Source organism: Meles meles, chromosome 4, assembly GCF_922984935.1.
Source record: "Meles meles chromosome 4, mMelMel3.1 paternal haplotype, whole genome shotgun sequence".
Classification (NCBI taxonomy): Eukaryota; Metazoa; Chordata; class Mammalia; order Carnivora; family Mustelidae; genus Meles; species Meles meles.
The window spans coordinates 155,712,756-155,725,608 of NC_060069.1; the positions used below are offsets into that span (position 1 = coordinate 155,712,756).

Consider the following 12,853-nt stretch of genomic DNA (forward strand, 5'->3'; position numbering starts at 1 on the left):
TTAAAAGGATTTACAATCTGACTCCTACTACTCAGTAGTGTCTTTCTCAAAGGACTTAAAAGCCATTCCTTTGAAATATAATCATCACAAAAGATAGGGCCTCTGTCTCCCAGTCTCTGCATAGCCCACACAGCTGGCTTAACGACATTTGCTCTGACCCACTCTATAATTTTTCATTTCTCCGACTCTACTCAAGCCCCTCCATTTCCCGTCCCTACTCCCTTGTTCTCTCTTAAACACTCAGCCACCTCTGTACAAATCCAAGTTGAGTTCAGTTCATGCTGGAACCACTTCCCTATTTCACTAGTGTATTACTGATGAACTCTGTCCTTACCACCTTAAATAGTATCCAGTGTTATTTATCTTTGACTAAATTAATTGCTGAGAGTTACATATCTACTAAGCATCTCTGCTACAGTTTGATCCTGCAAATCAAAACCATGCTCTACCCTTTTAAGAAGGCTTATTGAACATCCTAAACAAGGAAAATATGTAAGAAGAAAAGCCGGTGCCAGGTGGAGCTCTATCAGTGTAAATGATCACGGGCAAGGGAAGAGCCTGAGAGTTTAATAACTTGTCATTTAACAGTACTGTTTTCCTACATCTTTTATGTTAACAGACACCATAGAACTGGGTACTCGTAACCAAATAAAATGACTGCTTTCAACCAGTGGATGGTAAAGATGTGAGTTTATTCCACAAGTTAAAAGATGTGATAAACATTCCTTCTCCATATAGCAGCCAGGATGATCTCAGAGTTGACTCACAACTAAGCAGTATCTTCCAAGCTAGCTACAGAGATCTGGGGCCTCAACTTTTTTGTTTCATTTCTCAAGTTGTTCAGAAGTCAGACAAGGTGCTATGTATGGAAATTGGTAGGGGCTTCACAAACACAAAGCCAGGGTCAAGACCCAAATTTGACAGGGAGGGAAAAAATTAAATTAAAAGTTATCTGCTTAATTCACTGGCTTTAAATTAGCATGCTTTTCAAAAAAAGTTTCAGAACTTTGCTCAAATCTGTCCTTTCCTTTGTGATTCTTCCCATGTTCTTATGCTTACAAAGTCCTTCTCCCACAAATTTTCGTTATATTTTCTTTTATCTGTTTTATGGTTTCATTTATATAACTGTAAATTGAAAAAGTAAGAAAACACTTTTTTCTCATTTTAGAAATTAACTAACTAATGACTTTATGCAATTATCACTTCCTTTCCCCAGTACCATTTTTGGAATAATTTTTTGTTACTCCCATAGTTGTTAATACCACTTTCATCGTATGCTAAATTCTTACTTCTCCGTGATATTTTATGTGTTGTATTTTCTTAAGTGTCCTGCCTCATTGACCTGTAAAGTCTTGTGGGATCAGTACTAAAAGGATAAACAGATCAGGTAGAAGATATAATTCACGGCCCTTTTGGAATTTGCCTTTTGAAACAGCAGGCCCTCACCATGCCCAGTTTCCTGCATACTATATGCTATCTGTGAATGGCTCTCTTAGTGAATTTAATTCCTCCCACCTCCTTCTAACACTGGCTCAACCCAGCTATAGAAGAAAGCAGCACATAGTGTGGAGAGAGGCCAGCAAATGACCCACCAAGCACACTTTGATAAAAGAAAATCTAAAACAAAGATCTTAGTTATCCCAAGTTAAAAAAAAAAAAAAATCCCCAAAGGTTACCCTGCACAACGCCATCTATCTAACATTTTTAAAACAATTTTTAACATGAGGAAAAGGGGCACCTGACTGGCTCAGTAGATAGGGCATGTAACTCTCGATCTCAGGGGTGTGAGTTCAAGCCCCACATTGGGCACAGAGCTTACTTAAAAATAAATAAGTAAATAAAAATTGGGGGTGCCTGGGTGGCTCAGTGGGTTAAAGCCTCTGCCTTCAGCTCAGGTCATGATCTCAGAGTCCTGGGATCAAGCCCTGCATCGGGCTCTCTGCTCAGTGGGCAGCCTGCTTCCTCCTCTCTCTCTCTCTGTGCCTGCCTCTCTGCCTACTTGTGATCTCTGTCAAATAAATAAAATCTTGAAAAAAATAAAATGAGGAACAGATTACTGGTTCCCAGGCAATGGAGTGGGAGGGTGGGCAAGAGAGATATGTTTGGCTATAAAAAAGCAACACTGGGGGGTCCTTGTGCTGATAGAAATGTTTTATATCTGGACTACAGTGCTGGACAGACAAACCTACATCGATAAAATTGTACAGATCCAAATACACACACTAGTAAGTACAAATAACACTGAGGAAATCTGAACATGATTGGTGGGTTGTTTTGATGTCAGTATCCTCATTAGGATATTGTACTATACTGCTGCAAAACATTACCATAGAGGAAAACTGGGTAAAGTATAAGGAGTCTCTGTATTGTTTTTTACTACTGCAAGTGAATCTGCAATTATCTCAATAGAAATTTAGGTCAAAGAAAGCCAAGGTCTTTCCCAGATTGTTAGTTTTGTTTTGTCAGTTTTGTTTTTTGCAACTGCTTGGAAACCCACCTTGAAATTGCGCATAATTGGAATCTATCTAAAGCATTGCTTGTAACTTTCCGTTGTGATGGAAATACTGTAGATCTGCACTGTCCAATACAGCATCCGCTAACCCATGTGACTGCTCAGCACTTGAAATACAGCTGAGGCGACTAAAGACTGAATTTTAAATTGTATTATTTCGATTAAATTTACATTTAAATAGCCACTAGTGGCTGTGACTCCCTTACAGGGACAGTACAAAAACCAGATTTGATTTTTTTACAGTCCCCTATTCCTCTGGGTAAATAGGATAAAAGAGGAAGAAAAATTATTTCCCACCACTGAACTAATTCTCGAAGTTTCTGAGGATCCATTTCCTTTACTTTAAAACTGGGAAAATAAGATGAACCCTGACAAGTTAGAGTGTGAGAAAGGGCTTCAAACACCCCACCACCACCACCACCACCTATACCCTGCAGGACCTTGTAAGTAATTGGCCAAGTAACTTGATGAGCCTGCAAAGGACTAGGGAGGTAATCCTGTGACTAATCAGTGAACGCTCCCCACTATTATGTAAAAACCATACAAGGATTAACAAGATTTGCTTTCGCGTACTTAAGAAAGAAAACAACACACACAGGATCTCTTGCCATGCTACTCCTAGCTTATTCCATAACTATAATTCAAGACTTCAGTTGAGATTTTCTTTAAACATCAGAAAAAAAAAAAGAAAGAAAGAAAGTCTAGACAAAAACGCTATTTTTTCAAGTGCACACGCAAATAGTTTAATAGTTGGGAGAATACGAGGGAAAACTCATGGAGAACCAAGAACAAAGCTTTAGTTTAAATACAGTGACTCGGCGAAATAGAAGGATTACCCTCACTGCAGGGCGGGGCAACCGCCAGACGAGCCCGGGCACCCACCGCCAGTTTTGCAAATCAACTTAGTAGCCCTACCCATTCTCCACCTGCTTGGGGAAGGTCCCGGGAAGCCACGCCCTAAGGGGGGCGCGTCAGGCCCCGCAGCCCCTAGCAACCCCCGGCTTCGCGCAGGCGCGCCGAAGCCTGCCGGTGAAAGGGGCACCGCGCGGAACGAATTCCTTTTGACGGCTCTGCCGGCCAGTACTTCGTGCGCCCCCCACACAGCCATGTCGTCAGCCAACCGAGTGGCGCTGGTGACCGGGTCCAACAAGGGCATCGGCTTCGCCATCGTGCGTGACCTGTGCCGGCAGTTCTCCGGGGACGTGGTGCTCACCGCGCGAGAGGAGGCGCGGGGTCGCGCCGCCGTGCAGCAGCTGCAGGCGGAGGGCCTGAGTCCCCGCTTCCACCTGCTGGACATCGACGACCTGCAGAGCATCCGCGCCCTGCGCGACTTCGTGCGCAAGGAGTACGGGGGCCTGGACGTGCTGGTCAACAACGCGGGCATTGCTTTCAAGAGTAAGGGGATGCAAAAAAAAAAAAAAAAAAAAAGAGTAAGGGGATGCAGACTAGAAGGGGAGATGGACCCCTGGAGCTCCTCCTACCAGGTGGACTCCATCTGTTGGGGAATCCAGGCGATCTAGCTTTTAATGACTGTGGAATCCAAAATGGCTCCTTAGGGCAGCGGGAGGAATGGAGGGACAGCACTGGGACAGAGGCAAAGTCCAGCAGATATTGCCCCGCTTATCAGCTTATCAGCTGCCCTGCTTATCAGCCGCCTTGCTCATCAGCCTGAGTGACCTTTGTGTTTCGTCTGATTACTGGGGATTTTTTCCAAGTTGTCAGAAAGTTTCTGTCAGATCGGACTTTAGGGCAGTTTGGTTATTTTTACTGTATTTTGTAATAAACAAGAAAACTGCACAAATTGGTAAGGCGATCCTATGCCTTCCCCCAGCCTTCCCCAATGTGCTGTCTTATACCACTACAGCATTATCGAATATGAAAATTGTCAGTGGCAGGATACTGTTAACTCGATGCCAGCTTTACACAATTCGAAATATTTCACATGTACTTTTTTTTTTTTTAAAGATTTTATTTATTTATTTGACAGACAGAGATCACAAGTAGGCAGAGGGGCAGGCAGAGAGAGAGAGGAGGAAGCAGGCTCCCCACAGAGCAGAGAGCCCGATGTGGGGCTCGATCCCAGGACCCTGGGATCATGACCTGAGCCGAAGGCAGAGGCTTTAACCCACTGAGCCACCCAGGCGCCCCTCACATGTACTTTTTTAATATATAACATTTTCTGGAATTTTCCCACCAGGCTCCTACTAACGCTGCTTCTCTCTTTTTTCCCCCCCGGGAAGCTAATGATCCCACACCGTTTCATATTCAAGCAGAAGTGACCATGAAAACAAACTTCTTTGGTACCCGAGATGTGTGCACAGAACTCCTGCCTCTGATGAGACCCCAAGGTGAGCCTGATGAGGGGCCCAAGCTGTGGTGTTTCGGGAATGATCTGGCCCCGGCCTCTCTGACCTCTTGTACAGGACCCTGGCCCCTCTCCTTGCTCAGCCATACCGGCCTCCTTGCTGTGTCTCCAACTGGACTGGTGTCCCTCCGTCTCGGGACCCTTACACACTCAGCCCGCAGTCAGCAGTGGCCTCTGTCCCGCTGGTCCGTCACAACTGGCTCTGTCTTATCCTTCAAGTCTTCCTTCAGATCTCTCCTCACAGAGACCTTTTACTCCCTCAGGGCCACTCACAGTTCCCTAAGGACTCCTTCCTGGACCCATTCTTTCCCCCAGCCCTTTCACCCAGGATTTTACTACGACTGGTGGACTCCTCACTCTCCAAACTTCTCAGGCCCCCCTAACATCGGTCACCTGCCTAGAACATTCCCAGAGCTCCAGACACACGTATTTCTCTTCCTGCCTCTCCTTGTCCTCAGGAACAAGGGCCCTCCCGACCCTGTCCAGCCTGGGTGCAGACCCCTCCCCATGGCCACCAGGAGGCCATGAGGAGGCACACTCACATGTGCAGAGCTAACGATGGCCACAGGCCAGAGGTCGTCTCCGTGCAGGTGGAGCATCTGTGATACTGGATGTCTCTTGTTGCCTAAACCACAGTTCATGCCTTTATCCTCATTCCTCCCCCTCCCACCTGTCTCTTCCACCTGATATCCCATTCCCATTCACCTTTCAAAGAGACATCAAGTTCAGCCTCTGTGCTGGTCCTGACTACCTGCAATGGTACTAGTCCAAGGAGTGCCTTCCCTCCAGTCCGCTCCCATTCCTATAGGAGAAGGCTGCACAGGTCTAGAATGAGTGGATTGTTTCAACCGCGGCACAATGCAGCTATGTTCACTGTCCCTCCAGTTTTCCCAGATGGGGAAGGCACAATCCACTCCATTATGTCCTTAGGGATTCTGACATAGAAATTTAAAGCTACAGTTACATGGTTTCTTGATTAGAAATTATCCCCGCTTTCCATTCCCGTACTTGCACCCCTCGTCCTGGGAACATGGTAAGAGTAGGAAGAAAAGGAAGTTGAGATGATGTGGGGAAGAATGGTGAGGTCAAGTGAGCATCCACCCCTATACCCTCTCCCAGAATCCCCAGTGAAGCAGAAGAATCTGTCCAGTGGGGAATGTCCCTTGGCACCCACCCGCCTCATGTTGAGTGTGAGTACATGTTCATGAATGTGTCTAAGCCCCACACACCTTTATCTCATGTTGAAGACAACCAAGGATTCAGATGCCCGTTCCAGTTCTCTGTGGAACCACTTCTCTGCATGTGAAAATGTATTGCTCGGTCTGCAGAAATGATAACACCTTAGGACAAATTTGTGCAGCATCTTCTGCTCTCATCCTGCTATATTGCTTAAGCATTAGCATCTTCTTCTGGGTTTCTCCAAAGCTTGGTCCAGAAATAGTGCCTTGACTTGTCCAGACCACCTGTTTGGAGCCTCCCAAGCTACTACCTTCAACCTAACTTGCCACCTATGTGGAAGGCCTTCCCCTTGGGCAATCTCTCCCATAACTATCTCCAGTCTTTGTCTCTTTTGCTGAGAAATGGAAGAGTCCTTAGCATTTTGCCAGGGGAGAGTGGGGGGGGGCTCACAGGGAGCAGAGTCTATGTCAACAGTTACCCTAGCTCTGCGTTTCTGCAACTCTCCCATTTCCACTGCTCTCAGGGACCAGATGGCCATTTCATAAAGGCATACTAGGATATCCACTTCCTGGTTCCACTCCCATTCCAGTCCTAGAAGGGGTTCTTCTGAGGGGCACTGACTTGTCCAACTTTATTCTGCCCCCTAAATTGCCATAGGGACTTCCATAGGTCATGCCCTCTACGGGCTTCCTTCAGTCCCCCAGTTTTCCACTGTCCCTCTCCATGACTATATTCTCAGGCCATAACACACGTCCAAGTTCACATAAACTCTATCGTAGACAAATCACCGTGCAAGGCAGGCCACTAAACTAATTTGTTTTACCATCCTCAAACAGAGTAGCAGCCTTAAACCCAGATGGAACTGCCCTCCTTACACAGATCAGCTCCTTATTTGTACAGACCTATTTGAGACCACTCCCCAAGTGACCATGAGATCTTCAGGTGGTCCCAAAGGTGGCCGTAGGGAGAAAGAGGTAATCCACTCTTGAATGCAAGGAGTGTCTCCTTATATCCCCCTTAACCATGTTCTTCGTTACAGGATTTCCATTTTCCTATGGAACATGGGCTCAGTGCCCTCCTCCTAGCATTTCTCAGACTTCATCAGAGATGTTACCGGTATAACAAGTTCCAAGACCATATCATAGTCTTCACACATGCAGGCAGTCTTCATGGATATGCTCATAGCAAATTAATAAAGTCTCAAGTGGAAGTTTTCTGTACAAAATCTTGGTGAAATTGACATTTGTCATTCTTGAGCCTTTCGACATAACGTTGTGTATTGTTATTTCAGGCAGAGTGGTGAACGTGTCCAGCATGGTGAGTCTGCGGGCTCTGAAAAACTGCAGCCCAGAGCTGCAGCGGAAGTTTAGAAGTGAGACCATCACAGAGGAGGAGCTGGTGGGGCTCATGAATAAGTTCGTGGAAGACACGAAGAAAGGTGTGCACAGGAAGGAGGGCTGGCCTGATACTGCCTATGGAGTGACAAAAATCGGCGTCACGGTCCTCTCCAGAATCCATGCCAGGAACCTGAGTAAGCATAGGAAAGGGGACAAGATCCTCCTGAACGCCTGCTGCCCTGGGTGGGTGAGAACAGACATGGCAGGACCTAAAGCCACTAAAAGCCCAGAAGAAGGAGCAGAGACCCCTGTCTACTTGGCCCTTCTGCCCTCAGATGCTGAGGGGCCTCATGGGGCGTTTGTTACAGAGAAGAAAGTTGAACAATGGTGAACTGACTTCACAGCTCTGCGCACGGATGCCCTTAGGATGCCCCTCCTCTGACCAAAAGGACTCTTCCACCGTCAGTGAGATCCCTAACCACAGCCAAACAGGCGTGAAATATCCCTACTAAGTATTCAATTTCAGGAGGCTACTAATTCAGGGAAGGTTCTTTTGGTTTCTGCTGTGATAGAGGCACAATGAAATCAATGAGATAATGAACCACAGAGATGAATAAAGGTTCCTCTATAAATGCTGATTTGTGCAGACTCTTTGTGTGCTGAACCAGCTGAGACGTCGTCTACACTGAATAAGATCAAGAGAAGTTAAGAGTTTCACTCCAGGGTAAGCAAACATCATACAAAGAGGCAGATAGTAGTATGTTTAGCTTTGCAGGTGACACACTCCGGTCAGATCTCAGCTCTGCTGCTGCAGCATGAACGTAACCACAGACAATATACAAACCAATGAGCATGGTTGGCTGTGACGTGAAGCCTATTGTGCCAGCCTCTAGTATAGCATGAAGGGAAGATACCCCCTGTAGTCTCTGAATAGCAAACTCATTGGGGAAAAAACAATTTCCAAGTGTGAAATGACAGAGGGAACTTAGATACATCCATAGGGTGCTCTGAGACAATGAAGAAAATTGAATATGGGTTGGGTATGGACAATGAGTCCCCGGGAGTGAGGCCCAAGACACCAGTAAAACAAGAAGATTCTTACTGCCCCGTCCAAGCCTGGCTGCCTGTGGCCTCACTGAACCTCCACCACATGCCTCCCTTCACAAGAACATGCATGTTGGAAAGGGGCCTCTACTATACTAATTATTTTTCACTCTTCACCAAGGATTTTCAGCCTCACCCAAATGAAAGGTGGGAGACCCTAAAAGCAAGGGTAGGGTCCTTACTTTAAGTTCTTCCCCTCAGAAGGGCTGATAATGACCTCCCTGTTATTTTCCATTTAAGTGTATAAGAAAGCAACCCAATTTCTATGTATGGATTTTGTATCCTGCCACATTACTGAATATATGAGTTCCAGTAATCCGGGGATGGGGTCTTTCGGGTTCTCCACATAAAGTATCATGTCATCTACAAAGAGACAGAGTGTATGACTTCTTCTTTGCCAATTTGAATGTGTTTGTTGTTGTTGTTATCTGATTGCTGTTGCTAGGACTTCAAGTACTATGTTGAACAGTAGTGACCAGGGTGGGCATCCTTGTCATGTTCCTGATCTTAAGAGAAAGGCTCTCAGCTTTTCCCTATTGAGAATGGTATTTGCTGTGGGCTTTTCATAGATGGATTTTATGAAATTGAGGAATGTTCCCTCTATCCCTACACTCTGAAGAGTTTTAATCAGGAAAGGGTACAGTATTTTGTCAAATATCTTTTCTGCATCAGTTGAGAGGACCATGTAGTTCTTCTCTCTTCTCTTATTAATGTGTTCTGTCACATTGGTTGTGATAGAACAAATGTTGAACCACCCTTGCAACTCAGGTAAATCCCACCTGGTCATGATGGATCATCCTTTTATGTTTTTTTTTTGTTTTGTTTTGTTTTGTTTTTTTAAGATTTTTTTATTTTTATTTATTTGACAGAGACATAGAGCACAAGTAGGCAGAGTGGCAGGCAGAGGGAAAGGAAGAAGCAGGCTCTCCACTGAGCAGGGAGTCCGATGTGGGACTAGATCCCAGTATCATGGGATCATGACCTGAGTTGAAGGCAGCTGCTCAACCGACTGAGCCACCCAGGCGCCCCCTGGATCATCCTTTTAATGTACTGTTGGATCCTATTAGCTACTATCTTGTTGAGCATCTTGGCATCCACATTTATCAGGGATATTGGTCTCAAATTCTCCTTTTTGATGGGGTCTTTGCCTGGTTTTGGGATCAAGGTAATGGTGGCCTCAGAAAGAGTCTGGAATTTTTCCTTCTGCTTCTATATTTTGAAACAGCTTCAGGAGAATAGGTATGATTTCTTTTTCGAATGTTTGGTAGAATTCCCCAGGAACTCTTGTTTTTTGGAAGGTTTTTGATCATTGCTTCAATCTGATTACTGGTTATTTATCTACTCAGGTTACCAATTTCTTCCTGTTTCAGTCTTGGAAGTTTAGAGGTTTCTGGGAAGGCATCCATTTCTTCTAGGTTGCTTAACTTATTGGCATAATAGCTGTTTATAATAATTTCTGATGATTATTTCTATTTCCTTGGTGTTAGTCATGGTCTCTCCCCTTTCATTCATAATTTTATTAATTTAAGGCCTTTCTCTTTTCTTTTGGATAGGTCTGCCAGTGGTTTATCAATCTTACTAATTCTCTCAAAGAACCAGCTTCTAGTTTTGTTGATGTATCCTACTGTATTTCTGCTTTCTAATTCATTGATCTCTGCTCTAATCTTAATTATTTCCCTTTTCCTGCATGGGTTAGGTTAATTTGTTGTTGATTCTCCAGTTATTTAAGGTGTAAAGATAGTTTGTGTATCCAGGATTTTTCTTTTTTCTTTTTCTTTCCTTTTTTTTTTTTTTTTTTTTTTTTTTTTTTTTTTTTTGAGTGAGGCTTGGATGGCTATCTATTTCCCCCTTAGGATTGCCTTTGCCATATCCCATTGGTTTTGGACTGACTGTTACCATTCTCATTCGTTTCCATAAATTGTTTAAGTTCTTCTTTGATTTCCTGGTTGACCCAACCAGTCTTGAGCAGGATGGTCTTTAGCTTCCAAGTGTTTGAATTTCTTCCAAACTTTCCTTTTGTTGAGTTCGAGTTTCAAAGCACTGTGGTCTGAGAATATGCAGGGAATAATCTCAGTCTTTTGGTATCAGTTGAACCCTGATTTGCAACCCAGTATGTGGTCTATTCTGGAGAAAGTTCCATGTGTGCTCAAAAAGAATGAGTATTCTGTTGTTTTAGGGTGGAATGTTCTGTATATATCTATGAGGTCCATCAGGTCCAGTGTGTCATTCAATGCTCTTGTTTCTTTGTTGATTTTCTGCTTGGGTGATCTGTCTATTGCTGAGAGTGGAGTTAACATCTTCTACTATTAATGTATTATTATCAATATGTCTCTGTTTTGGTTTACAGTTGGCTTATGTAGTTGGCTACTATCATGTTAGAGGCATAGATATTTACAATTATTAGATCTTCTTATTGGATAGACCCTTTAAGAATGATATAGTGTCCTTCTGTATCTCTGACTACAGTCTTTAGCTTAAAATCTAATTTGTCTTATAAGAGGATTGCTACCCCAGCTTTCTTTTGCAATCCATTGGCATGAAAGATGTTGTCCATCCTTTCGGTTTCAGTCTGAATGTATGTTTAGGTTCAAAGTGAGTCTCTTGTAGACAGCATATGGATGGGTCCTGTCTTCTTATCCAATCTGCAAACCTGTGTTCTTTTATGGGAGAATTTAGGCTGTTCACGTTGAGAGTGATTATTGAAAGATACAATTTTGTTGTCATCATGTTGCCTGTGAAGTCCTTGTTTCTATAGATTATCTCTATATTTTTCTGTCCTATATCACTCTTGGAGTCTTTCTCCTTTTATAGAACCACCCCCCCCCCTTAATATTTCTTACAGTACCAGCTTAGTGGTCACATACTCTTTCAGTATCTGCTGGTACTGGAAGCTCCTTAGCTCTCCATCCATTCTGAATGACACCTTTGCCAGATAAAGAATTCTTGGCTGCATGTTCTTCTTATTTAGTACCATAAATATGTCTTGCCAGCCCATTCTGGCTTGCCATATCTCTGTGGACAGGTTTCACATTATTCTGATGTTCCTCCTTTTGCACATAAGGAATCTCTTCCCCTGACCTGCCCTTAAGATGATATCCTTGGTTCTAAGATTAGTGTTTTACTGCTACATGCCTGGGCATTGGTTTATTCTCCTTGATCTTGGGAAGTGTTCTCTCTGCCTCTAGGACATGAATGCTTATTTCATTCCCCAGATTAGGGAAGTTCTCGGCTAGGATTTGCTCAAATATATCTTCTAGTCCTCTCTCTCCACCCTCTCAGGGATCGCAATAATTCTGATTTTGGAATATTTCATGGCATCATTTATTTCTCTAATTCTGCTTTCATATATTTTAAGCTATTTATTCCAGGCCTTCTCCTGTTCCTTCCTTAATGTCAGTTTGTCTTCTAGATCACTAATTCATTCTTCTGTCTCATTTGCCCTAGCTGTCAGAGTATCTAGATTAGATTGGATCTCATTGATAGCATTTTTAAGTTATGCCAGATCAACTCTCATTTCTACCCTTAGAGAATCTATGTTGTCATTAATGGTTTTCTACATCCTAGCTATTGTCTGTATAACTATTACCCTGAAGTCTATTTCCAACATCTTGCTTATGTCCATATCCAATAGTCCTGTGGCAGAGGTCACAGTCTCTGAGTGTTTTCTATGTTGGGAGTTCCTCCTCTTAGCCAGTTTGTTGAGGGGTTGTTGAGGGAATGTACAGAGTCCAAATTATTGACCACAACCCAAGCAAGATGCACCTTTTTTATAGGGTCCTTAGGGTTGCTGGCTTCTTGTTCTTCCAGCCTGTCTTCTGGGGGAGGGGCCTGCCATGCTGTTATTCAGGCAACCCTGTTTGGGCAGAGTTGCCCTATGCCCTGTGGCGGGGATAGGCTCAGTGAAAATCAGGTTTTGGGGGCTTTTGTTCTCTGGTGACTTTCCCTGGAGGCTTTCCACATCTCTTCTGGGAGAGCAGAAATGACCATATCCAAACCTCTGTCTCAAAAGTCTGTTCTAGGGGCACTTGGGTGGCTCAGTGGGTTAAGCCTCTGCCTTTGACTCAGGTCATGATCTCAGGGTCCTGGGATTGAGCCCCACATCGGGCTCTCTGCTCAGTGGGGAGCCTGCTTCCCCCCTCTCTCTCTCTGCCTGCCTCTTTGCCTACTTGTGATCTCTGTCAAATAAATAAATAAAAATTTTCAAAGAAGTCTGTTCTACAGAGAGCTCTCCAGGCCACACTGTCTCCATTTCTGTCCTCGCTGCCAAAAACCACAGGGACCTGGGTTGTGCATCCCCACAGCAGCACTTCCAGCCCTTGCTTCCAGGTCCAGGCACATCATTCCCCTTTGTGCTTC

General features: G+C 44.2%; 1 protein-coding gene across 1 annotated transcript; it reads left to right on the forward strand.

Moving 5' to 3' along the window:
* Positions 1-3,477: 3,477 nt before the first annotated feature.
* Positions 3,478-8,031, forward strand: LOC123940638 (carbonyl reductase [NADPH] 1). Its single transcript, XM_046003599.1, has 3 exons — positions 3,478-3,907; positions 4,753-4,860; positions 7,348-8,031. The coding sequence occupies exons 1-3, from the start codon at positions 3,619-3,621 to the stop codon at positions 7,782-7,784; spliced, it is 834 nt and encodes a 277-aa protein (XP_045859555.1). The 5' UTR covers positions 3,478-3,618; the 3' UTR covers positions 7,785-8,031.
* Positions 8,032-12,853: the final 4,822 nt, after the last annotated feature.

Coding starts and splice junctions, on each gene's coding strand:
- LOC123940638 (XM_046003599.1), top strand. CDS start 3,619: ATGTCGTCAGCCAACCGAGTGGCGCTGGTGACCGGGTCCAACAAGGGC. Junction 3,908..4,752: donor CGCGGGCATTGCTTTCAAGA/GTAAGGGGATGC, acceptor CCCCCCGGGAAG/CTAATGATCCCACACCGTTT. Junction 4,861..7,347: donor GCCTCTGATGAGACCCCAAG/GTGAGCCTGATG, acceptor TTGTTATTTCAG/GCAGAGTGGTGAACGTGTCC.